At 48.7% G+C, this 27,445-nt stretch overlaps 1 protein-coding gene and 1 non-coding gene across 2 annotated transcripts; one reads left to right on the top strand and one right to left on the bottom strand.

Moving 5' to 3' along the window:
• Positions 1 to 107: 107 nt before the first annotated feature.
• TNFSF18 (TNF superfamily member 18) lies at positions 108 to 10,963 on the top strand. The gene is made up of 3 exons (XM_056107399.1): positions 108 to 248; positions 7,574 to 7,604; positions 10,617 to 10,963. The coding sequence occupies exons 1-3, from the start codon at positions 108 to 110 to the stop codon at positions 10,961 to 10,963; spliced, it is 519 nt and encodes a 172-aa protein (XP_055963374.1).
• Positions 6,765 to 6,871, bottom strand: LOC130016667 (U6 spliceosomal RNA). The gene has a single exon (XR_008791251.1). It is a non-coding gene; the product is annotated as a U6 spliceosomal RNA (small nuclear RNA).
• Positions 10,964 to 27,445: the final 16,482 nt, after the last annotated feature.

Raw genomic sequence — 27,445 nt, 5'->3', positions numbered from 1 at the left:
CCACTGCTAATTACCATACTACTACAAATCTGCCCCTTGCATCATGCGCCCAGCACTGGCTTGCTCTCCCCAGCTCGCCCTCCTGCAGCTGGAGTCTCCTGGACATCATGCCTGTAGACGACAGAGATCCTCAGGGACACAGAATGGCCGGGAGGCAGCGGCTCATCTACTCCCTGCTGTCAGTAGCTGGGGTCTTGTCCCTGTTCTGCTGCTTCCTTGAATTGGGCAAGACCTTCTTCCCGCTCAAGGTAAGGAGATGACAGTTCCTCGGGTTGCTCTCTGCCAGAACCCTGTTTCCTTCGTTAGCTGGTGACTGTCAGGGTCACTAAGGACTGTTGTTGAAGGTCACTGGGAGAGTCACATGGGGCTCAGGTGCATGTCCCTGATAGGGCAAGCACTTATTTATTTATTTATTTTTGCTTTTTGGGTCATACCCAGCGATGCTCAGGTGTTACTCCTGGCTCTGCACTCAGGAATCACTCCTGGCGGTGCTGATCCTATGGGATGCTGGGAATCGAACCTGGGTCGGGATCCTATGGGATGCTGGGAATCGAACCCGGGTCGGCCGTATGCAAAGCAAGTGCCCTCCCCGCTGTACTATCACTCCAGCCCTGGGCAAGTATTTTGGATAGAAGGTATTAGCGAGTATTTGCTGCAGAACTGAGTTACCAGAGATAACAGTCTCAACCACGCAGTTGACAGGTGCCCATCAGGTATGGCCTTTCTTTCTGGAACTGCTAAATCCTCTTGGTGGAATAGAGGAAAAAAAGGGGGAGTGGAATGAAAAAAAAGTATTGGGGGGGGCATAAAACATGACACTTGTCCTCAGGGAGGACACATGCCCTGGTCTTACTGGGGGGGGAGAAAACATTTGTAAAAGAAGGTGAAGAAGGAAAAGAAGGTGTTTCCAGGGATGTTTGAGGGAGAGAAAAGAGCTTTGAGCTATGTTATAGGAAGACCCAGGGTTGGGTTCTTGGTCTTTCGGTAAGCCAGGGCGTGAATTCGAGAAGGACATCTACTCTCTCTGGTTCTGTTCTCTCACCTGCACTGAGAGATGTGTTCCTTCACTGCCCTTTCCGACTCGGATATGCGTCAGACCATTCATCAGGGAGAGAGAGAAAGAGAGGGATCTCATGATTGTGTTAAGACTCTTAAAGAGGGGCACGGAACTGGAGCCATAGCACAGCAGGGAGAGCGTCTGCCTTGCACATGTCTAACCCGGGTTCAATCCCCGCCACCCCATGCCTGCCAGAAGTGATCTCTGAGTGCAGAGCCAGGAGTAAGCCCAGAGCACTGTGGGTGGAGCCCAACAAACAAAACAGAAAAGAAGCAAGAGAGGGGCAGTATCTTCGGGCTGGAGGGTCAGGGATGGGGGTCGTGGGTAAGGAGGGTGCAAGGCGCACGCAGACGCTTCCCAGGAGTGACAGTCGTGTTGGGGGGCTTGTTCTGAGAAACCCACTAGTTCTTAGGAGCTTCTGATAGTTGGCTGCACTGAAAAATTAGAAATGCTTCCATTTGGGACTGAGCTCAATCCCGAGGCCCTGGGAGAACGAGGTGGAACAGTGTCCCCTCTGAGTGTGGCACTCAGTTCAGTGACAGCAGGACTGTTTATTTATGGCCAGTGATGGGTCCAGATACGCATTTTCGACTTAAGTACTGCAAAGCCATTGAGCGAAAGGCAGCCAGAACCAACCGTAGTCACGGCTGGTGTTTATTTTGCTACCGCAAATGTAGCTCTGGCCAAATGTTAACCCAAGGCCAGTGCCCTGTGTCATGAGAGCTGTGGCTTGGGCACGCAGCGGGGTCATGGTTTATCACCCCCCACTATCCTGGGATGCTTCGAGCACAAGTGTGAACCACCAGGACCCAGGAAGCAAAGGACTGGCAGGCATTCTGGGTGTTCAGATTTTGAAGAAAGGAGAGAGTGAGAAGAAGAATAACTCGAATCTGGAAGCATTTGCCTTGCTACAAACCATCTCCTGTGTGATGATGAGTCAGATGTCCCCTACGAACACAGGCCGGTTCCAGGGTGTCTGGAACCAGTGCAGGGGCAAAGCAGATGTCCTTCCCAGAGGGACACAGTGACTCTGGGAAGAGGGATTCAGAGGAAGTCAGAGGCCTCGGTGGGGGGTGTGGGGAGAGAGAAAAGGGGGGAAGGAAGAAGGAGAGAAAAAGATGAGGGGAGGAAGGGAAGAAGGAAGAGAAGGGGCTGGAGCGAGGTCAGATAGGGATGAGGGAGAGAAGGTTATTTCTTCTAGACCCAGATAAATGCCCTTAGGAGAAAAACACGGGTTTCCCCTCCTCCCACCTCTCCCGCCAACCTTCTTTTGGGGACAGAGGGGACGGTCGGTTCCAAAAGACCAGGGGAAAGGCAAGTCCCCCTAAGTGAATGTTGTGCAGAGCAGACTTGCTTCGAGAAGAAACTACATTTGGGTCACCTGAACCCAAAGACATCAACCTGTGTCTGAACCTGATGGGGTTCCACGAGCCCCTGAGGCTTCAGGGTGGAAGTGAGCATCAGGGAACATCCATGTGCTTCCCTGAGTGCCTGTGGGCCCTTCCCAAACAGCACTGGAGTCCACGACGGAAACAGCCCACGCGGCCGCAGGGTTAAGCTTCTGAGTCAAGGGCCCCTTTGGATCTCAGCCTCGCCGGACCTTGGCAGGGTCCTTCATTCCGTTCTGCATTTCCTCATCTGCGAACCAGCTGTGTTGCTGATCTCACAGTCCTCACCCAAAGGGAGGGCCGCGTCTGATGGTGGAGGCGCGGATGGCTTCCTGTCGGCTGCAGGGTAGAATATCGGGTGCAACGCTATTGATTCTCGAATGGGGTGTCTGACTGTGACTGCCACTGTGCCACCACCTCAGAGAGGTCGCCTTGCTGGTAGAGGATGGTTTTTGTGACTTGGTAGCCTCCAGACTTCCCTTTTGGCCCTTCAGGGAGGCTCTTCCTGTGTAGAGACATGTTGAGGCAGCCACCGAGCAGAGTCTGGGCTTCTGGCTCCGGTGACCAACTGGTCTGTGGCCTTGGGTCAGCCCCCACAGTTGAGCAAGTTGAACTTGAACGCGGCACGAGGTGGCACACAGTTCATCTCCGGCACTCATTGAATGTGAGATCATTCCCGACAGTGTTGTGTGGGTCTTTTTATTTATTTATTTTTTTGCTATTTGGGTCACACCTGTGATGCTCAGGGGTTTCTCCTGGCTCTGCACTCAGGAATCACTCCTGGCGGTGCCCAGGGGACCATATGGGATGCTGGGAATCGAATCCGGGTCGGCCACGTGCAAGGCAAACGCCCTACCCTCTGTGCTATTGCTCCAGCCCCAAGAACCTAAGTTCTTAAGAGGCCACAGCACAGCTGCTGTTTCTGTCTCGCTTCCAGTGCTGGTTCCAGGGAACAGAGGGGTTCATACTTTTATCCAATTCCTTCTGCCATGCTCTCTGAACAGCGAATACCGACGAGGCAGGAAGAGACAGAACCATCTCAGGTGGACCCAGGAATAACCGGAGAGCAAGAGTTGATCTCTAATTGCTCCCACTCGGAATTTAAGGGCTGGAGGCTAAACTGAATTTTCAGCAGCTTTTCTAAGAACCTCCCAAATGAGGATGAAATAATAATGACCAAAAAAATACTTTTAGTCCTCTCTCTCTCTGTGTATCACGGTCACGGTCCTCCCGTTGTTCATCGATTTGCTCGAGCGGGCCCAGTAACATTGTGAGACGTGTTACTGTGTTTGGCATCTCGAATATGCCACAGGTAGCTTGCCAGGCTTTGCCGTGTGGGCGAGATACTCTCGGTAGCTTGCCGGGCTCTCCAAGAGGGGTGGAGGAATTGAACCCGGGTCAGTCCAGTTGGCTGCATGCAAGGCAAATGCCCTACCACTGTGCTGTTGCTCCAGCCCATTGTTCTGTGTATATATATACATATATCTCCATATTATATTCCATAAACATATGAAATATACACACATATGTATACAGAGGTATGCTGGCTACTTAATTTTATTTATTTATTGCTTCTTGGATCACACCCAGCGATGCACAGGGGTTACTACTCCTGGTTGCAGAACTGCACTCAGGAACTACTCCTGGCGGTGCTCAGGGGACCATATGGGATGCTGGGAACCGAACCCAGGTCGGCCACATGCAAGGCGAATGCCCTACTCGCGGTACTATCACTCCAGCCCAGCCGGTTATTTTAGTTATAAGAGCAAGTTCTATATTAAGGGCTGGAGCGATAGCACATTGGGTAGGGCGTTTGCCTTGCACGCAGCCAACTTGAATTCGATTCTTCCATCCCACTTGGAGAGCCTGGCAAGCTACCGAGAGTATCTCGCCCACACGGCAGAGCCTGGCAAGCTCCCCGTGACGTATTCGAGATGCCAGAAACAGTAAGAACAAGTCTCACAATGGAGACATTACTGGTGCCTGCTTAAGCAAATAAGCAAATCGATGAGGACAGTGCCACAGTGCATCACTGAGTGTGATCCAACAAGCAATAAGTAAAATAAAGTAGCCAGCATACTTCTGTAGACTATATTAAGGAGGAACCAATATGCCGAATGCTGTTGATTCACAGGGGGAAAAAATTTTTTTTTTTGCTTTGACCAAAATTTACTCTCTTCTTCTAGAATGTTTCCATTCCACTGGTTCCATCTTTCACCCGGCAAGCTTGCCTCTTGAACACAGAAGGGGAAAAGGAGCAATTACAGAGCTGCCACCCTGTTCATACCCCACCCCTCCCCCGTGGCCACACGCGCTGGCTTCTGTCACCTGAACAAGTTAGCAATTCTAGTTCTTCCTCTTCACTATTCAACACACGGCTCCAACTTTCCCCTCCAAGCCCTTCCCGGGCTCCCTGGGATGTTCCCTGCAGTTGGCAATGGGTCATCATGTTGTCACTTCTCTCCCAGGGAAACACCCCCAGAGAGAAATTCTTGGAATTCTCATCCCACTCCAGGTCGGCTCCATCTTCTGACCCGTTTTTTCTCTGTCCCTCCTGGCGCCCTCTCATGGAGCACTCACTGGCCGCCTGGCCTCCCCATCCACCCCTCCTCCCTGGGACACTTTCCCTGGGCTCCCCTTCTGACTCAGGCCTGTTGTTCCTTTTCCCGCGGGTGCTCCTTCCTCCTTTCCTGACCTCTAAACGCCGCAACGTCCCACTCACCCACCACATGACCTCAGAGTGTGGAGGTTGAGAGCTGGAAATACTTGTCATGGGGATCCTCAATCCCGCCATCCACTGCCTACTCGACACGCCTCCCTGGCAACGGAGGGCACATCAGTCACTCAGCAGACTGTCCCACACGGAACTCCTGAATGACAACCCCTTGCGTTTCCTTATCTTGACTCGTCCTCACATCCATGACACTCTTCCCACAGGCTTATGCCCGGATCTTACCATCATGGTCGCCTCCGCATTCTCTCTCCAATGCCCACGTGTCCGGAACTCCTGCTGGCCCCTTTCCAACCCCTCCTCTGCCCTCTGCCCTCTGTCCTGTAACTGCCTGAGCAGAGAGACATGGTGACGACCAGTTGGCGGGTGTCCTGGCTCCGGCCACCACCTCCCTTTAACCCATTCTCCCCAGCACAGTGGCCATAAAAACCCTTCTAAAGAGACAATGACTCTGAGTTCTAAATGCCTCGTAAGCACACTGCCACAGGGAATCAGTGAGGTTCACAAGACACAGAACATTTCTGTGGTCCTACCTCACCTGACGGTCAAGTAATCTTAGAGTTCTAGCATTTAAATGCTTGGGGCTGGAATGACAGCACAGCAGGTCCGGGCGTTTGTCTTGCACGCGGCCGACCTGGGTTCAATTCCCAGTATCCCAGATGGTCCCCAGAGCACTGCTAGGAGTAATTCCTGAGTGCATGAACCAGGAGTAACCCCTGCGCATCGCCAGATGTGACCCAAAAAGGAAAAAAAAAAACCCCTATGCTTGTCACATGACCCACGCTGACGTCATCTGTGGCAACAATCAAATCTGTTTAGTGTATTTCAGTTCCCATACTTGACACAAAACAGCATGACTTTTTTAAAAGATGGATTACTATTCTGGATGATAAATACATCTTTACGTTAATTTTAAATATTTTTTTCTACTATTATTTAATTAAATTTTTTTTAAATATTTTTATTAGTGAGACATCATGAGGTACAGTTGTAGACATACAAATTTTTGTGCTTGGGTTTCAATTATACAATGATCAAATACCCATCCCTCCACCAGTGCCCATTTCCCACCACCATGGATCCCAGTATCCCTCCCACCCCCCCATCTTCCCCATCCCACCCTGCCTCTGGCAGGGCAATCCCTTTTGTTCTCTCTCTCCTTTTGGGTGTTGTGGTCTGCCAAAGAGGCTTTGAGTGGCAAACATGTTCGGTCTATAGTCTACTCTCATCATGCATTTCCCATCCTGAGAGGAGCCTCCCAACACCCTTTATTTGGTGCTCCCTTCTCTATCTGAGCTGCCTTTCCCCCTAGCATGTGCGGCTGGCCTCTAAGCCATGGAGCAAAATTCCTGGTACTAATCTCGGCCACTCTTGGGTGTTAGTCTCCTATTTTGTTACTTTATGTTCCCCAGATGAATGCAATCTTTCTACATCTGTCCCTCTCTTTCTGACTCTTTTCGCTTAACATGATACTTTCCATGTAGTACCACTTGTATGTAAATTTCATGACTTCATCTTTTCTAACAGCTACATAGTACTCCATTGTGTAGATGTACCAAAGTTTCTTTAACCAGTCATCTGTTCTTGGAAAAACATGGAACGCTTCAAGAATTTGCGTGTCATTGTTGCGCAGGGGCCATGCTAATCTTCTCTGTATCGTTCCAATTTTAGTATATGTGCTGCCAAAGCGAGCACTAATTTTAAATTTTTGAGTCAGAGATACCTAGTTTACAAAGCTGTTCACTGGTCAGGTTTCAATGATCCAACAATGATGATCCATAAACGATGATCCAACACCCGTCTCTCCACTAGTGTCCATTTTCCACCACCAATGACTCCGGTTTCCCTCTCGCTGACACCTGTCATCACCCAATTTTCACATTTTAAAGTGAAAGGAAACCTGGATGGAAATTCTCTGATTTTCTTCCTGACTTCCAGCAGCTGAGTACAGTGGTGAGACTGTGGCTGAGAGACTCTCCAGAGACCACTGGAAGGCAAGCTCAAGATCAAAGAGTTGCCACATGGGTAGAATCAGAGTTTTAACTTTTTTTTTTCTTTTTGGGTCACACCCAGCGATGCTCAGGGGTTGCTCCTGGCTCTGCACTCAGGAATTACTCCTGGCGGTCCTCGGGGGACCCAGTGAGATGACGGGGATTGAACCCAAGTTGGCCACGTGCAAGGCAAATGCCCTCCCCGCTGTGCTATCGCTCCAGCCCCAGAGTTTTAACTTTTGACTGGAGACCCCAAAGGGCGATGAAAAATGTAGGATGGAGCCAGTCACCTGTCAGGGAAGCCTCGAGAGCCGAGGTGAAGGAGGGGGAAGCTGCTTGCTGCTGGAATTGGTGAGGGAAACAGTGACACGGCCATCCTAACCCTTTCCCCTTTCCTCCCCTACAGACAGCCAGTAAATCCTGTGTTGCTAAATTTGGTGAGTACCTGGTCTTGTGTGTCCTCATTTTGCTTTGTGGAGTATCTGCAAGCCTGGAACCCCTTATCACTGAGCTAGGAGTGAGGCATGACCCTTACAGGCCTGGGAACTGGAGGACCGGGACCCCATCTGAGTTCTGTGTTGTCAGGAGCACAGCACGTTTCGGGTCTTACACTCTCTTCCTCGGCTGAAGTCTACTCCTCACCTTTCCTCTCGGGAGCCCAGCCAAGGATGTGGGGTGAAGTCTTTTTTTTCCAAGTGGATACAAGAGGAACAGAGATGGACTGGTAATCTGCCCTGCCCCGTTTTCCTCTTAGTTCTTCCACTGTGACTCTGAGGGCTCCTTTGAGTTTAAGATAGTGTTCGAACACCCACGTAAATGCAGTTTCCGGCTCGGCGCAGAGCCAATGCTTGTGGAGTTCACTGCAGGGCTCGAGCTGGCAGGCTTCCTTGACTTCTGGGGATTAGGGGCCCACTGGGGGGGTTCATCTCTGCCTGATTTCCTCAAGAATGGGGTCAACTCAGTATGTCTGACATTTCCTCTGCCTATGGCAAAAATTGAGGAGCAATGTGATGCTAAGGTGACCAGTAAGAGACCCTGACCATAAGTTAGTAGGACAACCACTGTCCCCTTCTTGCCTATCACATGGGGAGCAGGAGGAAATTTAGTGGAGAAAATTGCTTCTGCCAGCATCTCCCTCCCATTCGCCTTCAGAGTCCACCCCCAAAGCCCTCCATGGGTCACTTACGTGACAAGAATGACATCAGTGCAGATGCATTCCAGATACCAAAGCTCTTTCTCATTACGAAAGACTTTCTCCCCTCCTTCCAAAACACGTAGGGAAAATCACAGGACAGATCGGGTACATATCTGGTTGGTTAAAGCACGGCCCAAGTGGACAGAGAGGTTGGGACAATCCGGGCATTATCTTTATGGACTCCTGACTTTAGTAGTGGGCTGGAGCGATAGCACAGCAGTAGAGCGTTTGCCTTGCACGCAGCCAACAAGGCTGACCCGAGTTCGATTCCTCCGCCCCTCTTGGAGAGCCCGGCAAGCTACCGAGAGTATCTCGCCCGCACGGCAGAGCCTGGCAAGCTCCCTGTGACGTATTCGATATGCCAGACACAGTAAGAACAAAGTCTCCAATGGAGACGTTACTGGGCCCGCTCGAGCAAATCGGTGAACAACAGGAGGACAGTGACAGTGACAGTGACTTTAGTAGTGGTTTTAGGAAGACTGGATCAAAGCTGTCAGAGGGTGTCACTCAAAATGCTTATGATGCACAAGGAAGAAAGCCACCAGTCAGAAACAACTCACTCATTCTGGGAGCAGAGAAGCACCGATCAGGAACAGCTCACTGAAGTCATGCTAGTACCAGGACCTCTCTGAGGGGGGCATACACAAGCCAAGAGCGAAAGACACAAGAACCCAGGAGATGAACAGACGGCAACTTCATTAGTGACACACTAGCTGGGGACCGCTTTTTCAAAGGGAAAAGGGACGGGACGGAAGGGGGGAAGGGGGGAGCACTTCAGGAAAGGACAGGGACCAATTAGGAAGCTCTCCCTGGGCAAGGGGCTGGGAGTAAGAAGAGTTTTCACAAACAACACATGAACACACACTCCACACGAAATTCTCAAGTCATCCCAGCCCTGGGGAGACTCTTCTCCTTCCTCTCTGCTACATCTCTACTACGTGTACACTTCCTTCCCAGACACCAACTGCCATGAGAGTGCTCCCAAATTAACACACATTTCTAGTTCATTTTCTTAGAACTCCTTAAGCAAGAGATTTATTTATTTATTTTTAAATTTTTATTAGTGAGACACCATGAGGTACAGTTGTAGACTTACAAACTTTTGTGCTTGGGTTTCAGTTATACAATGATCAAATACCCATCCCTCCACCAGTGCCCATTTCCCACCACCACGGGTCCCAGCATCCCTCCCACCCCCTATCCCCCCCATCCCACCCTGCCTCTGTGGCAGGGCATTCCCTTTTGTTCTCTCTCTCCTTTTGGGTGCTGTGGTTTGCAAAAGAGGCATTGAGTGGCAATCATGCTTGGTCTAGAGTCTACTTTCAGCATGCTTCTCCCATCCTGGGAGGATCCTCCCAACACCCTTTATTTGGTGCTCCCTTCTCTATCTGAGCTGCCTTTCCCCCTAGCATGTGCGGCTGGCCTCTAAGCCATGGAGCAAAATTCCTGGTACTAATCTCGGCCACTCTTGGGTGTTAGTCTCCTATTTTATTACTTTATGTTCCCCAGATGAATGCAATCTTTCTATATCTATCCCTCTCTTTCTGACTCATTTCGCTTACCATGATACTTTCCATATTGTACCACTTGTATGTAAATTTCATGACTTCATCTTTTCTAACAGCTACATAGTACTCCATTGTGTAGATGTACCAACGTTTCTGTACCCAGTCATCTGTTCTCGGGCACTCAGGTTTTTTTCCCAGATTCTGGCTATTGTAAAGAGTGCTGCAATGAACAAACAAGCGCAGATGTCACTTCGACTATACTTTTTTGCCTCTCTGGGATATATTCCCAGGAGTGGTATAAGCAAGAGATTTAACTAGGACTTGTCATCTTGTCAACAGTCACTTGTCACTTGTCATCCCATTGATCACCGATTTGCTTGAGCAGGTGCCAGTAACGACTCCATTCATCCCTGTCATGTGCTAGCGTAGCCCAATGGCATATTGGGAGCTCTTTCAAGGTCGGGGAATGAGGGCCATTGTCACTGTTTTTGGCATATTGAATACTCCACGGGTAGCTTGCCAGGCTCTGCCGTGCGGGTGGAATACTCTCGGGAGCCTTTAGGTATAATCATGGTGGGAAAGAACAAGTATCAATCAGGAAAAAAAATAGCCCCTCCTCACTGGTGTGCAGGTCCTGGGAAGAACTGTGTCCATCTATGAGCAGAAGGGAATTATAATCAGGAAGATGAAATCATGAACTAACTATGGTTTTTCTTTCTTCTCCCTCCCTTATAAATTTCCTATAGGACCATTACCCTCCAAGTGGAAACTGTCGTCCTGTGAGTCTCCTTGCATGAATTACACAGATGACTGGAAACTGAGGATACTTCAGGATGGGCTGTATTTAGTTTTTGCTCAAGTGGCTCCGAATACGACCTACCAGGAAGTGGCCCCTTATGAGGTGCGACTTCTAAAAAACCAAGACATCTTACACGTGATCAAGGACAAATCCAAAGTCGAGTATGTAGGAAGGTCTTTTGAACTGCATGCTGAAGATACCATAAACTTGATATTCAATGCGGAACATCAAGTTCTGAAGAATAACAGTTACTTGGGGATCTTCTTAATAGATCATCTCAAATTCACCTCCTAGCGAACTGTTTGTTCTCACCCATTTCCACACATGATGTAGAGTTCTGGGTGGGTGGGTGGATGGGTGGGAGGAAGCAGATTTTCAACACCTTCTCCAGTTTGTCTTGGGACACACACACACACACACAAGCAGAACTCCTCTGCCTGGGAATGTTCTCTCTTGGACTTATCTATAGGACAGAGGAAGGGTCAAAGTCACGTTTCCCCCGGTGGTGGCTAGGCAAAGCCACTGTGCAGTTCCAAAATTAAATGTGTTAGGGCTGATGGAGGGCAGAGAAAGTCCTCAGAGGGTTCTTGTCTAGTCCACCAGTCCCTGAGGGAGAAATGAAGTCTATTTCTATAGTGCCTTAGGAGGAATGCACTGATCCAGGGGAGTAATCTGGCTTCGTCTTCTATTCTGGGCTATTTTTCTTTATTCTTCTATGCTGAGACCCGCAACAAGCAGCTAGAAGGGAAGGTAGCTCCAGATATGCCACGAACATCTGCACTTCAGATGCAGTGATGTTGGAGCCTGGAGAATGTTCTAGAAAACTAGTGGGGAACAGAGTCCCAGGTGGAGAGGAATGGAATTTTCTTTGATCTCCTCATACTCAGGGTGTAGGGGGCTTGACCAAAAGCAGTAGGACAAAGGGGGTCCTTCGCACTACCACATGAGGTGTTGTGACTGGAATGTGTGTCTGAACACTCGCTCTCATTAGTAAAGAGACAATCACTGAGAATCCTGAGACTAAGGCCCCTCATCTTTGCATCATCTCTACTTCATTATGGCATGCAGTGATTTCTTAATCTGAGCTGGCTTCCCGTGTCTTAGTTGCAGAGTATGCTCACTGCTCAAGCTGCAACACTATCAAGTGAAGGAGACATTTAAGCAATGGGAATCTGGAGGCAGAGAGAGCGAGGCTTCACTGGCCTCAGCCTAGAGGAGAGGTTCAAAGCCAGCCGGCGGGCTCCCCACTGCACCAGCTCTGAAGCTGCTGTTTCTGCTGTCACGTGTTTGGTCAGGGCACATGTAGAGGTCAGAGGTCAGGCCTCAAATTCCTTTTTTTTGTTTTTTGCTTTTTGGGTCACACCCAGCAATGCACAGGGGTTACTCCTGGCTCATGCACTCAGGAATCACTCCTGGCGGTGCTCAGGGGAACCTATGGGATGCTGGGAATCGAACCCGGGTTGGTTGCATGCAAGGTAAACACCCTACCCAGCCCCTCGAATCCCTTTTAACCCAAGGAGACCCCAACGGCTGAGCTTTCCTGCCTGGAGTAGGAGGCATAGCCTGACCCAGTCACCCCCCAATCTTCACTTGGAAGAAGTATCTTGATGGAAAGAATGAGTCGCACTGCAACAGCCTGTGAAGGTTCTGGACTCTTGATAACCTGCCGCTTGTCTACTCTTGCTGAGAATCACGTCATAAGATTCAAGTTAACCCAATTTGAAATATTTATGGTTATTTGTAAAACTATGTATTATGTTAACTAATAGTATCCTATAGAAAGCTAATTTAACATGACATGTATCGTAAACGGCAGAGACTGCTCAGGAAAAAAAAAAACCTGCTTAGGCTCTGTTTCTTTTTTAAGAACTCTCTGCTGTCACTGCAGGGCAGAGTGTGCTCCTCCTGTGTTCGTGTGTCTTCTCAGGAATTAAAGCTGCGCCATGTATTTATGGAAACGTGGAGGTGTGCTGGTTTTGTTCTCAACGTGTTCATCCTAGCTCCCGAGAACTCATGTCCCGATTTTCAGGAATTTGTCTAACCTGGTTACTGTATGAGCCATCCAGTCACTTGCATGGTGGGAACATTTGGTACCATGGAAACTAGCAAACGCTGAGAGTCAGGGCTTTTCTTGACAACTGGTACTCTTGGTTTCAAAAGATTTCCATGGGGCTGGAGCAATAGCACAGCAGGGAGGGCATTTGCCTTACACACGGCCGAGACGGGTTCCATCCCCAGCATTCCATAGGGGTCCCCCGAGCAGCGCCAGGAGTAATTCCTGAGAGCAGAGGCAGGAGTAACTCCTATGCATGGCCAGGTATGAACCAAAACACACACACACATCAATCAATCAATCAATCAATCAATCAATCAATCAAAAGATCTCCACTTCCCCCCTCTGCTTTTGTCACATTCTTGGGGAAATCAAGGCAGCCCAGAGAGAGAATGAAACTGACAAGCACCCAGAAAAAACAGTATGACAGGGCCTTCTCAGGGCGCATCCAAGTCTCTGCAGTTACAGTCTGGGGAAAGGCGACTGCAACTTCTCTTACAGTGTTCCAGATGAGGGGATTTCAGCCTTTGTTGATAATATGTGCTGTTCCTTTCTTTCTTTTGTGTGTGTGTTGGTGGTGGGGCTGGGGGTAGTCTGGGCCACACTGTGGTGTGCAGGGATCACTCCTGGCACTGCTCAGAGACTATACACAGTACCAGGGACTGAACCAGGGGTAGCTGCACTAACCACTCTGCCATCTCTACAGCTATTTCTCTACAGAGATGTTAGCATTAAACTGACACTTCATGTGCGTTGGTACACGGGTGGCCAGGTGAGTTACTGGTGGACTTAGTGATCCAGGCCCCAGAGAATAAGAGACATGCAGTGACCCGCCCCCCCCCATTCACATAGGCTCTGGCAGCCAGCAGAGCTGGGTGCAATTAGCTTTGGGTTACAAACACCCCCATTTCTGATGGGTCTGTTCTAACCCCAACGGGCAATTTCATTAGTTGGCACGAAAGGACACGTTTCATGAGAAGCAGCGTCCAAACCCCCACCACTGTGGGGGAGAGGTCTCAGGACAGGGTGGAGAGACTGCAGCACACACACGTACCTGGAAGGCTCTCTCTAGGGGTTAACATGTGACCAGGCCAACGTCACTCATGGCCAATGGATGGAGCCTCTGACCCACGGCGTAGGCCCAGATGTACCACAGTAGAAGCCAGCTGCCTTCTGCAGGCCTAAGTATCTGTTTTAAAAACTAATGATATACAATGGTGTGTGTGTGTGTGTGTGTGTGTGTGTGTGTGTGTGTGTGTGAGAGAGAGAGAGAGAGAAAGAGATGGAGGGGTGTTCTCAAGTGGTGCACAGCAAGCCACTCCCATTCATTCTGAGCCAAGCTGGCCATATCCAGGAGTGCTGGGCAGAAGCAAAGTGAAGGAATCGAACCCAGGACCTTGAGCAATCAAGGCGTGTTCTGTTCATACATATCTCGTGGTATGTGGGGATGACCGTCTCGTGGCCAGATAGGTCATTTCTGCTAATCAGCGCTGGCTGAAAACCACTGACCTCAGCAACTTGACTGAGAACACAGCCCAGGGGGCCAGGCCTGGGAATGTCTTCTGGGAACACCCATTCCCAAGGGAGGCTGGAAGCAATCTCGGATTTCCCAGTCTAGCTAGTGCTCAGTGTGGAGTCTTGCTCTTCTGAATGCCTCCCCCCGAGACTCCAGAGTTGGGACTAAAAGTAATGAAATATGTCTATCGGAAAAGGCCGCCAAGTTGGTATGTGTCTGTTGGGTAACACTGGGTCGTCCTTGTTCCTCCCAAAGGAAACTTAGGTTAAGTGAGCTACTCCCACAACAGTGCCCCTCAGGCACTAATAATCCTATATTGCCTTTCTCTTTCCTTTATGTCATTTGCTTGGTTTATTTATCAATGTCCTTATTGTATAGACACAGGATGACAGTGGGTGCTCTGCTACGCAACATGGGTGTTAATTGACTCCGAAATAATATTCACTCCTGTCACTGTCACCCGTTGTTCATCGATTTTGCTTGAGCTGGCCCAGTAACATTGTGACTATTGTTACTGTGTTTGGCATATCGAATACATCACAGGTAGCTTGCCAGGATTTGCCATGAGGGCGAGATACTCTTGGCAGCTTGCCAGGCTCTCCAAGAGGGGCGGAAGAATCAAACTTGGGTCAACCATGTTGGCCGCTTGCAAGGCAAACGCCCTACCCGCTGTGCTATTGCTCCAGCCCATTTTCTCCTGGGAATCCATATTTACTTGACTTAAGTCAGTTGTCCTTAGTTCCTAGCATTTCAAGTCAAGAGCAGGGTCTCAACGAGGGACTGAATGGAACCAGGGCAAGCTGTGAGCTACCCTGCCATCGAAACGGGCCAGGCCAAGCGCCATAATACTGAACTATACGTTAAGAGCATGGTCATGGACAAACTCTGTCATGACCCAGAAAGAAGTAACTGAATGAAAACCAGGTTGGGGTTAGGAAAGACTAACTTGGCCTAAGGACTGTGGTCTGGAATATATAGCGAGATGTCCCCAGAAGAGTCAACCTTTAAGCTTAATATATATCTCTTACTATGTTCATACAAAATGACATTGCTAGAAATATTGCAATGTTGGAGTGATAGCATAACGGTAGGGCGTTCGCCTTACAAGCGGCCAACATGGCCGACCCGAGTTCGATTCCTCCGCCCCTCTTGGAGAGCCCGGCAAGCTACCGAGAGTATTCGATATGCCAAACACAGTAACAACAAAGAAATATTGTAAGTAGTAAATTTACTATGACTGTTTAAATGGATTACTAACCAGGAAAGGAGAAAGCAATACACCCTGGATGGAATCCCGCCCTTGAGCGGATTCTAGTAATCTGGAGTGCTGAACCCTCAGATGAGATTTTGTCCTTGAGTTAATCTCCTGAAGGAGAGGCTTTACCTCTCTTTGTTGTTATGACGATGTTCAACCCCACCTTTGTATCCCCACGCTTCATGATCTCTATGTAACTATGCTGTAAGGGGGAATAGGGGACTAGACTCTGGGAAGGAGATTCTAAGAAGGAGGAAGTGAGGACCAGACTCTGGAAAGATGCTGAAGACGTTGAAGACTAGATGTTGGGGACGAGAAAGTTGGGACTAGATGCTGAGGACTAGATGATGAGGATGAGAAAGTTGACGATGAGACATTGAAGAGGAGGAAGACAACTGAGACTTTGGAGACTTTGGGACTAGGAGGAGAACCAGATGACGATGACGACTGGAAGTGGAGGACTGTGAGACTACATCAAGACGAGGAAGCAGATACAACGAGGAGAGGACTTTGAGGTCCATGAGGAGAGTAGGATGATGGAACTCTGATGACTGGGATTATGACCAAAATGATGACTACAACCGTGCCATAAAGGGAGAGATGAACTATTCTGGAGAAACAGAAAAATAAACTGACAACCGACCAGCCTGGGGCCTGGGTCCTGTTTCGCCGTTTCCCCTGGTACCAGCCAGGGGAGGCAGCTCTTAGCCATCAAATGTTAGAGTCCCCTGTGTGGGCCCATCATACCTGCTTTTCTATTTGAAACTCACACGTATCCTTTTGGAAATGGCCATACAAAGTCCTGGGGTCTATCTGTGTTTACACAGCAGGTTTCCAGAGCGAAAAGTCACTTATTAGCCTGGTCTTGATGGGGGATCAGGAGAATCATTATTTTTACTCTTTAAAAAATAATGGACTGGGGCTGGAGAGATAGCACAGCGGGTGGGGCATTTGCCTTACACGTGGCTGATCTGGGTTCGATTCCCAGCATCCCATATGGTCCCCTGAGCACCACCAGGAGTAACTCCTGAGTGTAGAGCCAGGAGTAGCCCCTGTGCATCGCCAGGTGTGACCCAAAAAGCAATAAATAAATAAATAAATAAATAAATAAAAAGAAACAATAATGAACTGAGTCTGGAGTAATAGCACAGCAGGGAGGGCTCTTGCCTTGCATGCAGCCAACCCAGGTTTGATTCCCAGCATCCCATATGGTCCCCTGAGCAATGCCAGGAGTGATTCCTGAGCGCAGAGCCAGTAGTAACTCCTGTGCATCGCCGGCTGTGACCCACAAAAGCAAAATAATAAAAATAAAAATAAAAATAATAAAAAATAAAATATAACTGACAGGGTCAGGAGGACTGCCCCATGACTTGATAGCTGATCTCATGTGCTAGGAGAAAAGGTAGCTGGGATGAAGAAAGGAGAACTAAATAAATAATGGTTGGAGGGATCGCTCGGGATAGCAGATGCAGGTTGAACGTAGACTATGGGTCGAACATGATGGCTGCTTGTTACCTCAATTGCAAATCATAACACCCAAAAAGGACAGAGAGAGTAAGAGGGAATGTGCCTGCCACAGAGGAAGGAGGTGGGGAAAAGTGGGGTGGGGGGAAGGGATACTGGGAACATTCGGGGTGGGGAATGGGCACTGGTGGAGGGATGGGGACTTGAACATTGCTTGACTGAAACGCAATCATGAAAGTAAGTCAGTAACTGCATCTCATGATGATTCATTGAAATAAAAGGTAAAGGTAAAGGTAAAGGCCCTCCCGCTGATCGTCGATTTGCTCGAGCGGGCCCAGTAACGTTTCCATTGGAGACTTTGTTGTTACTGTGTCTGGCATATCGAATACTCTCGGTAGCTTGCCGGGCTCTCCGAGAGGGGCGGGGGAATCGAACTCGGATCGGCCATGTTGGCCGCGTGTAAGGCGAACGTTCTACCCGCTGTGCTATCGCTCCAGAGCGATAAAAAATTAATAAAAAAATAACGGACATGAAGGATTCCATGACGACACAATTTCTATCACTAACGTCTATAACAAGTGAAGACGAAACGTCTATACAGCAGAGTCTACATACACTCTGTCATAGGTGGGACATAGGCTTTACATGATGGCACTTTAAGTTCAGTCCCTAACATGACATGGTCTCCTGGGCACCCCCAGCAGTGGCCAAGGAGCCTCTGCATGTTGCTAGTCATGCCATGCAATTTTTTTTAAAGAAAGAGGAAAATAAAACCCAAACAAACAAAAAAAAAGCAACCAACCAAAATATAAGAGCTAAAATATTTATCACGGAACTCCTAGCTACTGAGGATCAGTGGAGGGAAACCCTAGTGGCGCTCGCCCACCCCCACTCCACAGCCACCATTGTGCCAGCAGGGTAGGGCACAGTGGTCACATTTCCAAGGACATGACACTGCCAAAGGTCCCAGGTAGACTAGTCTGGGCTGAGAGCTCCGGGGCCTTCTTGGGAAAGGGGACAGGCAGGTCCTCTTGTCTGCCTGAAGGACCAGCAGCCTCTCCGCCCCTCCCCTGAACCCCAGTTCTAGCCCCGCAGTCATTCTGGCCTTTGTGTGTTGTGTTGTGTTCACACCGTCACCCTCTGACTTCCTTCTCTCCACCTGCTCATCCTCTAAGGCAGCTGTGATGTAGGCAGGCAGACGGACAGTGAAAGACAGACGGACAGGGAAAGACAGACGTTGGCAAAGAAATTCCTGGGGAGTAGTAAAACCACCTAGTCCTAAGGCCACCAGCACCCGCCTTGTGCTCAGACCTTTACTCGGAGCTATCCCAGAGCAGAGAAGGTTGGACCCGCCCTCCAAGAGAAGATCCAGCAGGAACAAAGACCAAGGAAAGGAGTTTCAAAGATGAGCATCCCAACCCCACTCCCCTTGGCAACCACCCTAGCAACGGACTCTTACCTAGCCAGGAGCCCCACATGGGGTGGTTTGGGTGAAACCCTACAAAAGCCACCTTGAACAAAGAGAGTGTGCACATATGCTGCCTGAGCCCATGTGCTGCTTGGGTCTACGTGGCCAAGCACATGTGGTACCCACATCTCCCCGCTAGAGACATGTACTGGGGCTCTCTCTGCCTTTGGGGGAGCCCATTCTCTTTCTCTCAAGAGCATTTCTCTCTCCCCCTTTTCTCTCCCTCCTCCCCCTTCCTTAAAAGCCTCCAAATAAAACGTTTTCCCGTCCCTGCTCGTCAAGTCCTGAAATTCTTTCCTGTGAGAAGGATCAAGACCTGTCAGGGCCGGGGGATGCTTAAGATTGACTTTACGGGGCTGGAGCGATAGCACAGCGGGGAGGGCATTTGCCTTGCATGTGGCTGACCCAGGTTTGATTCCCGGCATCCCATAGGGTCCCCCAAGCACCGCCAGGAATAATTCCTGAGTGCAGAGCCAGGAGTAACCCCTGTGCATTGCTGGGTGTGACCCAAAAAGATTGACTTTCCTTCCCTACAAAGAGCCATCCCAGGTGGTCCCTGGGTGGCAGAGGTGAATGGGGAAGAAAGTGACCGTCTCTCTCCTCTTTGCCTCACATAAGCCACCTGTGTCCCCCCACCCCTCTTCAGCTGGGCTCCTCTCCTGCAGGCAGGCCCTTTCGACCACCAGAGGCAGAACCCCCGTTCCAGAGGTTTGCATCACCGGTTCGCCTGACTTTGGGGGTGTGCTCACTTCCACACTGCACAGAAAGAGCTCAGTCAAACATTTTACCCCCACGCACCGGGACAGTGCACAGAGCGTCACACCTGGTCCCTGAGGACAGATGCTGGCTTGGTGGGCACAGTGATCAGATGGCCAGAATGGGCTGGGCAGGAAAGTGAAGACTCGAGACTGAGGGAAGATGCAGAGAGAGTCGCCAGCTAGCTGGGAGGATGTGCCTGACAAAGCCAGCCTCTGGATGTGCTGCTGAAATCCCTTCCAGTGAAACTACTAAGGAAGAAGCTCATCACGACTCACGCCAGACCATGCCGCTGGACCCCACGCCAGGCTGTTTGATTCGGGGTGCCCTGAAGCGGGGCGGGTGAGACCCCTTCCCGCCCCAAGGGATCCATCTCCAGCAGCTGAAAACCTCCAGAACTCAACTGCTGCCAGGCTCACAGCCGCTCTCCAAATGCTTGAGCCGAACCTCACCCACAAGGGAACCTATTCCTGGATGTCTCATACCTCACACCACCCATACTCCAACAGTAGGCACCACATCTAATGGGGTTTAAAGTATGGAGGCAGGGGCTGGAGCAATAGCACAGTGGGGAGGGCGTTTGCCTTGCATGCGGCCAACCCAGGTTCGATTCCCGGCATCCCATAGGGTCCCCCGAGCACCGCCAGGAGTGATTCCTGAGTGCAAAGCCTGGAGGAACCCCTGAGCATCGCCGGGTGGGACCCAAAAGCAAAAAAAAAAAAGAAAGTATGGAGGCAACTAACCGTAGAGGGAAATATATACAATCATATATGGCTCAACCACTAACTACATGTAAGTGTTCTCTTAGAGAAGGACTTAATGGCCCCTGGGTGAAATACTACAACAGTCTTCACACTCTTTCCTCTAAACATTTTTTAAAGCATTTTTAGAAGTTTTTCATAACAAACAATACTAAATAAATTATTTCGGTTCCGCTTTGAGGCACGGGTTGGGGTTGGGAATGGAAACATCCGAAATATAGTGGTGGCAAGATGTCATGGTGGTGGGATTGGTGTTTTAATATTAAATGTAATCAAATGAGAGAGTGCATGAGCCAGGAGTAACCCCTGTGCATCGCCAGGTGTGACCCAAAAAGGAAGGGAAAAAAAGTTTCAGATGAAAGATTTATTGTCTTGAATATACTAGAGTTTATATATGTATATATCTATAAGTGACTAGAGTTATAGACTTATCTTTATACCAGAGACTATAAAAACCAGCTCCCAGAAGCGCGCGGCCGCATTCAGCGCCACATGACATCTTACTATCTCATTGTTACTTTGGACAACCTGACAAGCTACCAAATGTAACCTGCCCATACGGCAGAGTCTGGCAAACTCCCCGTGGCGTACCCAATGTGCCAAATACCAGTAACAATGATGGGTCTCATTCTCCTAACCCTGAAAGAGCCTTGAATATGGCACTTTTTCAAATCTCAGGGCTAGGACGAAGGAGACGTTACTGGTGCCCGCTCGAGGCAATCGACGAACAACAGGATGATTGTGTGATTGTGATCGTAATCAAATATTGTGAACTACTTTATCACGGTCACGGTCACAGTCTTCCCGTTGTTCATCGATTTGCTCGAGTGGGCCCAGTAACATCTCCATCGTGAGACTTGTTGTTACGGTGTTTGGCATATTGAATACGTCACGGGTAGCTTGCCAGGACGGCCATACCACCCTGAACGCGATGAACTACTTTATAAATTTTTTTAAAAAAGAAACAAGTTCATACGAGAGGGATGAGGCATGGAGGAGATGAAAACACGACTTCTGGACACCAAACCACGCTATGATCATGACCTCCCTGCCCGACCCGAGTGATGCCTCCCATCCTGTGCCTTCGTCAGCTCTGACCTCGATGGTCCTCAGCATGGAAACTTGACGTCACTGATTCTCGCCTTTTACATATCTTAGGGAATGTTACGGAAGACTAAAGTGTGGCTTCAGTTCTTTCAGAGTCCATGGCTCTCTAAGAAATGTCCCGGAATGTTCTGGACCCACCAGAGATAGGAAGTGATGAGGTTCAGGTTATGGAATCATTGTTGATTGAATGACAGCATCATTTTTTCCAGTCATGATTTAAAATAACCTTCGGGGCCTCAAACATGCAGCCAGGTGCAGGACTTACAGCTGGTAAGGACAAGTGACAGTCATGCTTTGTCCTCTTGGGTGACAGAGAAAAGTTATGGAGTATGAGAGCAGGTGAAAGTCATTCTCTTTTTCACAAGAAATGAAGAATAATGGGCAAAATCAGGGAGACCTTTCTACAGTTCCCTCTTATTTCCTTCTCTCTGCAGGAAGCACAGAGGCCAGACACCCGGAATGGCACCCAGTTGAGTCTGGCCAGGCTGAGGGTTCCTGATCAAGACTGTGTGGCTCGAATGGGTTTCCTCAGGAAGAGCGCCTCACAGCAGCTCCCTTCAGCTGGGTAAGATAAAATCACAGAGTCCCTGGCAAAAATACGAAGAAAAAGTCCCTTTCTTTTGATGACAAGTTTATGATGATAATAAAAGTGGGAAATTGTAAGGTTTGCTCAGGACCAAATGGCAGCTGGCTGATGAGTTAGTGACCTTCCCGGAATCAAAGGTCACTCAGCCCTCTCCCTGGCCTGGAAGGCAGGGTCCCAAGGCAGGCAGCCCCCAGGCTCTATCCCATACTCACCAGGCGGCCCACTCCCATTAGTCTTTGTTACCTTTTCGCCTCAATTTATTTATTTAATTAATTTATTTAGCCCGGCAAGCTACCAAGAGTATCCCGCCCGAACGGCAGTGCTTGGCAAGCTCCCCGTGGCATATTCAATATGCCAATAACAGTAACAAGTCTTACAATGGAGACGTTACTGGTGTCCGCTTGAGCAAACTGATGAACAATGGGAGGACAGTGCTACATTTTTTAAAATTTTATAAGATAGTTCACAATATTTGATTACATTTAATATTCAAACACCAATCCCACCACCATGACACCTTCTCACCACTGTATTTTGGATCTTTCCATTCCCAAACCCCATCTCTGTCCCAAAGTAGAACCAAAATAATATATTTTGTATTGTTGATGGGTTGGAACAATAGCACAGCAGGTAGGGTATTTTCCTTGCACGTGGCCAACCTGGCCGACCCAGGTTCGATTCCTCCGCCCCTCTCGGAGAGCCCGGCAAGCTACCGAGAGTATCTCACCTGCACGGCAAAGCCTGTCAAGCTACCCATGACGTATTCGATATGCCAAGCACAGTAGCAAGTGTCACAATAGAGACGTTACTGGGCCTGCTCGAGCAAATCAATGAACAACGGAGGACAGTGACAGTGACAGTAGTGTTAATAGAATTATGGCATTTTTTTTGTATTATCATGAAACGCCACTGAAAACGCTACAAAAAAAGGATCCTTAGAGGAAAGAGTGTGAAGATTGTTCTATTTCAACGGGGGTCATTAAGACCTTCTAGAAGTGATCACAAGCATATTGTTGAAGTTGAGCCTTGTGTGCTTTTATATATGTACCTGTACAATATATATATCTATCAGAAACATCCTCTATCCCAACTTCCATCCACTGAATCTCAGGGAAGGCTCATGAACCTTGAACTAACCCCCAGAGAACCCTGGATGGTCAGAGCCTGTGTCTTCTGGAGGAGGAGACTCGGAAGTCCAACCAAGATCACAGGGTCCAAGGAAATGTGGTTTCCAGATTGAAAGAAAACAGCAATAAAAACTCACGGTGCAGACATAAACACATTAGCACACAACACATGAGCCATTCTCCTGGGCTCGCCTGTCTCACTGGGATCCTCAGTGACCCCTCAGGCATGGCTCTGCTGAACAGGGGTCAAAGTGTCCACAGCTGCCCTGCATACACACACGCACGCACATGCATGCAAGCGCGCGTGCGCACGCGCGCGCGCGCGCGCGCGCGCACACACACACACACACACACACACACACGCTTCCCATCGCGAGACCCCACATGCTCCTGCAGTTCTTCCAAGTGTACTGAGCCTCCTTGAAGCTCAGTTAAACAAGGAACTGCAGCTGCAGGGTTCTAATGCCACACATCAGAAGCCTGAGAACTATCTTTACTGTACTGTACTGTACTGTACGGTACTGTACTGTACTGTTTTCCCATTGCTCAATGATTTGCTCGAGCGGGCCTGGCAATCTACCGAGAGTATCTCGCCCGCACGGCAAAGCCTGGCAAGCTCCCCGTGGCGTATTCGATACGCCAAACACAGTAACAACAAGTCTCACAATGGAGACGTTACTGGGCCCACTGAGTACTATCAATAAACATTAAAGCACAAAAAGGAAAGGACCACACGTGATGGCCTCTCAGTATCTGTATTGCAAACCACAATGCCCAAAAGTAGAGAGAAAGTATGGGGGAAATTGTCTTCCATGGAGGTACGGGGAGGGGAGGGAAGGGGTGGGGATACTGGGGACATTGGTGGTGGAGAATGTGGAGGGATGGATGTTCCATCACTGTATGACTGAAACTCAAACATAAAAGTTTTGTAACTGCATCTCACAGTGATTCAACTAAAAAAAAAAAAAAGCAACCATCATAGACTCTGGTAGTGGTGTCCGTAAGCACACCTCGGACCCCTTTCGGCCTGCGCTTTATCTCCTGTTCTGAGAACACCTACACATCGGGCAGAATGACAACATGGGTCCTACCCACAGGAAGTGAGCCGAGGTTGGGGAGAAGCAGATCATGGCCCTGGGGGATTAGGAAATCCAGGTGTGTGTTGCCTTAGCAGGGCTGACAGTGACCTAGAGAAACCTTCGGCCTCCACACCCTCCCTTCCGTGGGGCTGGAAGTGCAGGAGAAAAGGGTGGAGGCAAAAAAATAAAAAAAGAAGAAGGTCTGGAGGTAGCAGCACACCCTGAACACCTCCACCTCAGCGTCCTAGGCCAATCCGCATGCCTGCAAGTAGCTTCAGGCTGCCCAGGGAGAGCAAGCTTTCCTCCACAAAGACTCGAGGGACAAAAGACTATTGGGGACACCAGTGGGTGAGCACAGGAGTACGGCGGGCTTTACCAAGACTTCGAGGGGCCGGAATCTTGGGGAGGCTTTCTGAAATGGAAGGGACGCCAAGAGAAAGAGAAGCGAGGACATTCAGGGGCTGGAGCGATAGCACAGCGGGGAGGGCGTTTGCCTTGCATGCAGCCGACCCAGGTTCGATTCCCGGCATCCCATAGAGTCCCCTGAGCACCATCAGGAGTAATTCCTGAGTGCATGAGCCAGGGGGATCCCTTGAGTGTCGCCAGGTGTGACCCAAAAAGCGAAAGATAAAATAAAAGTAACTAGAAATTAAAAAAAAATAAAGAAGAAAAGAAATAAGGACATTCTTGCCAGAGAGACTCTCGACATGATTAGGGGTCCTGAGAAGCAGCAAGAGCCTGGATGCCTCGGTCTTCTGGGTGGTTTCTCGGCTTGACCCACGTGGGTCTCTGTGCTACCAGGGTAGGGGCTGACTTGGCAGCCGCTGACGGGAACAATGGATGGTAACAGAAAACCAAACCCAACCCCCAATATTTTTTTAAAGATTGATATATATTTTTATTTTATTTTTTCATTTCATCATCCTGTTATTCGTCGATTGCCTCGAGCAGGCCCCAGTAACGTCTCTTTCATCCTAGCCCTGAGATTATATTCAAGGCTATTTAGGAGAATGAGACCCATCATTGTTACTGGTATTTGGCATATTTGGTACGCCACGGGGAGTTTGCCAGACTCTGCCCTGTGGGCAGGCTACATTCGATAGCCTGCAAGTTTGTCCAAAGTAGGAATAAGACAATAAGATGTCATAAAAAAAGTTCTGTTAAGATGTCGCGCGGCATCTTAAATAAATAAAATAAAATTTTTTAAAATAAAATAAAATTTTATTTTATTTAAAAAAATTTTTTTATTAGTGAAACACCATGAGGTACAGTTATAGACTTATAAATTTTTGTGCTTGGGTTTCAGTTATACAATGATCAAGTACCCATCCCTCCACCGGTGCCCATTTCCCAACACCACGGGTCCCAGCATCCCTCCCACCCCCCATCCCCCCTTCCCACCCTGCCTCTGTGGCAGGGCATTCCCCCTTGTTCTCTCTCTCTCTTCTTTTGGGTACTGTGTTTTGCAAGAGAGGCATTGAGTGGCAATCATGTTTGGTCTATAGACTACTTTTAGCATGCTTCTCCCACCCTGGGAGGGTCCTCACAACACCCTTTCTTTAGTGCTCTCTTCTCTATCTGAGCTTCCTTTTCACCTGGCACGTGTGGCTGGCCTTCAAGTCATGGAGCAAAATTCCTGGTACTAATCTCAGTCATTCCTGGGTGTTAGTCTCCCATTTTGTTGCTTTATGTTCCCCAGATGAATGCAATCTTTCTGTGTCTATCCCGCTCTTTCTGACTCATTTCGCTTTTAACATGATACTTTCCATGTAGTACCACTTGTATGTAAATTTCATAACTTCATCTTTTCTAACAGCTACATAGTATTCCATTGTGTAAATGTACCAAAGCTTCTTTAACCAGTCATCTGTTCTCGGGCACTCAGGTTTTTTCCAGATTCTGGCTATTGTAAAGAGTGCTGCAATGAACAAACAAGTGCAGATGTCACTTCGACTATACATTTTTGCCTCTCTGGGATATATTCCCAGGAGTGCTATAGCTGGGTCAAATGGGAGATCGAATTCTAATTTTTTGAGAATCGTCCATACTGTTTTCCAAAAGGCCAACCCAAAATTTTGAGGCAGAAATTCCTGACTCTGGATTTGTTAGTCCCGGGCTAGCGGCCCTGACTCAGTGAGTTCTTGTCTCTCCTCGGGAAAAGACGGGGAAAGAGAAGGAATCCACTGAGCAATGCTGTTGGAATGCTTTCCTCCCAGAGAACTGCTTCAGCAATGACCTCCATGAGGACAAACCCAACTCGCTAATGGTACAACCTCAAAACTTCCTGAATAAAGGTTGGCCTGCTTCTTTACTGCTTTTAAGCTACTAGAGGGTCACTCAGAGTAATCACTTTCAGCCTCCAATGAACTGCCTGGAAGGAGCATTTTCTCCAGTGCCACAGAGGGTACTTGCTAGTGGTGTTGTTTTATTTTTCTTCAAATTTTTATTGAATCACCTTGAGACACAGTTACAAAGCTTTCATGTTTGAGCTTCAGTCTTACAATGATCAACACCCATCCCTCCACCAGGGCACATTTTCCACCACCAGTGTCCCCAGTATCCCGTTCCACCCCAACCCTTTCCCTGCCTCTAAAAAGGTAAAGGTAAAGGCCCTCCCGTTGATCGTCGATTTGCTCGAGCGGGCCCAGTAACGTCTCCATTGGAGACTTTGTTGTTACTGTGTCTGGCATATCGAATACTCTCGGTAGCTTGCTGGGCTCTCCAAGAGGGGCGGAGGAATCAAACTCGGGTCGGCCAAGTTGGCCGCGTGTAAGGCGAACGCCCTACCCGCTGTGCTATCGCTCCAGCCTCTATGGCAGACAATTTCCTCTATACTTTCTCTCTACTTTTGGGCATTATGGTTTGTAATATAGATATTGAGAGGTTGTAACATTGGGTCCTTTATCCACTTTCAGCACACATCTCCTATCCTGACCGATTCCTCCTACCCTCATTTTCTTAGTGATCCCTTCTCTATCCCAGCTGCCTTCTCCCCCAGTTCATGAGGCAGGCTCCCAACTATGGAGCAATCCTCCTGGCCCTTGTCTCTACTGTCATTGGGTGTCAATCTCATGTTATTTTATATTCCACAAATGAGTGCAGTGATTCTATGTCTGTCCCTCTCTTTCTGACTCATTTCACGCAACATGATACTCTCCATGACCATGCTAGTAGTGTCATAATGTCACATATGTTGTTAAATTGTGTCCTGAACCCTTTCCTGGAGAGAACAATGGTAACAGGAAGGGACTTTGTGAAATTCTGAGGTCTCCTATCGTATACCTGGGGTTTTAAGTATACACCAAGCATACATTTTAAGTATCCTTTTTTTTAAAAAAAATCGAATCACCGTGAGATACAGTTACAAAACTTTCATGTTTGAGTTTCAGTCTTAAGTACACCTTTTTACTCTTCAAGTTGAAAGTGACGCTTTGCAATACATATATTACTCAACTATATTTACTGAGCAGCTTTTATGTGCCAGGTTCATCTATGCATGCTTAGGATGCAGAGCTAAACAAGATCAAATCATTTTCTACATGGAGACAGACATACAAACAAACCGTCGAAACATGGTAGACTTAGCGTCAGGTGCAGGGCTTCA

The sequence above is a fragment of the Sorex fumeus genome, unplaced genomic scaffold, assembly GCF_029834395.1.
Source record: "Sorex fumeus unplaced genomic scaffold, SorFum_2.1 ptg000164l, whole genome shotgun sequence".
Classification (NCBI taxonomy): Eukaryota; Metazoa; Chordata; class Mammalia; order Eulipotyphla; family Soricidae; genus Sorex; species Sorex fumeus.
The sequence above is the reverse complement of the archived record's forward strand: the minus strand, read 5'-3'. Positions and strand labels throughout refer to the sequence as shown.

Coding starts and splice junctions, on each gene's coding strand:
- TNFSF18 (XM_056107399.1), top strand. CDS start 108: ATGCCTGTAGACGACAGAGATCCTCAGGGACACAGAATGGCCGGGAGG. Junction 249..7,573: donor AGACCTTCTTCCCGCTCAAG/GTAAGGAGATGA, acceptor CCTCCCCTACAG/ACAGCCAGTAAATCCTGTGT. Junction 7,605..10,616: donor ATCCTGTGTTGCTAAATTTG/GTGAGTACCTGG, acceptor AATTTCCTATAG/GACCATTACCCTCCAAGTGG.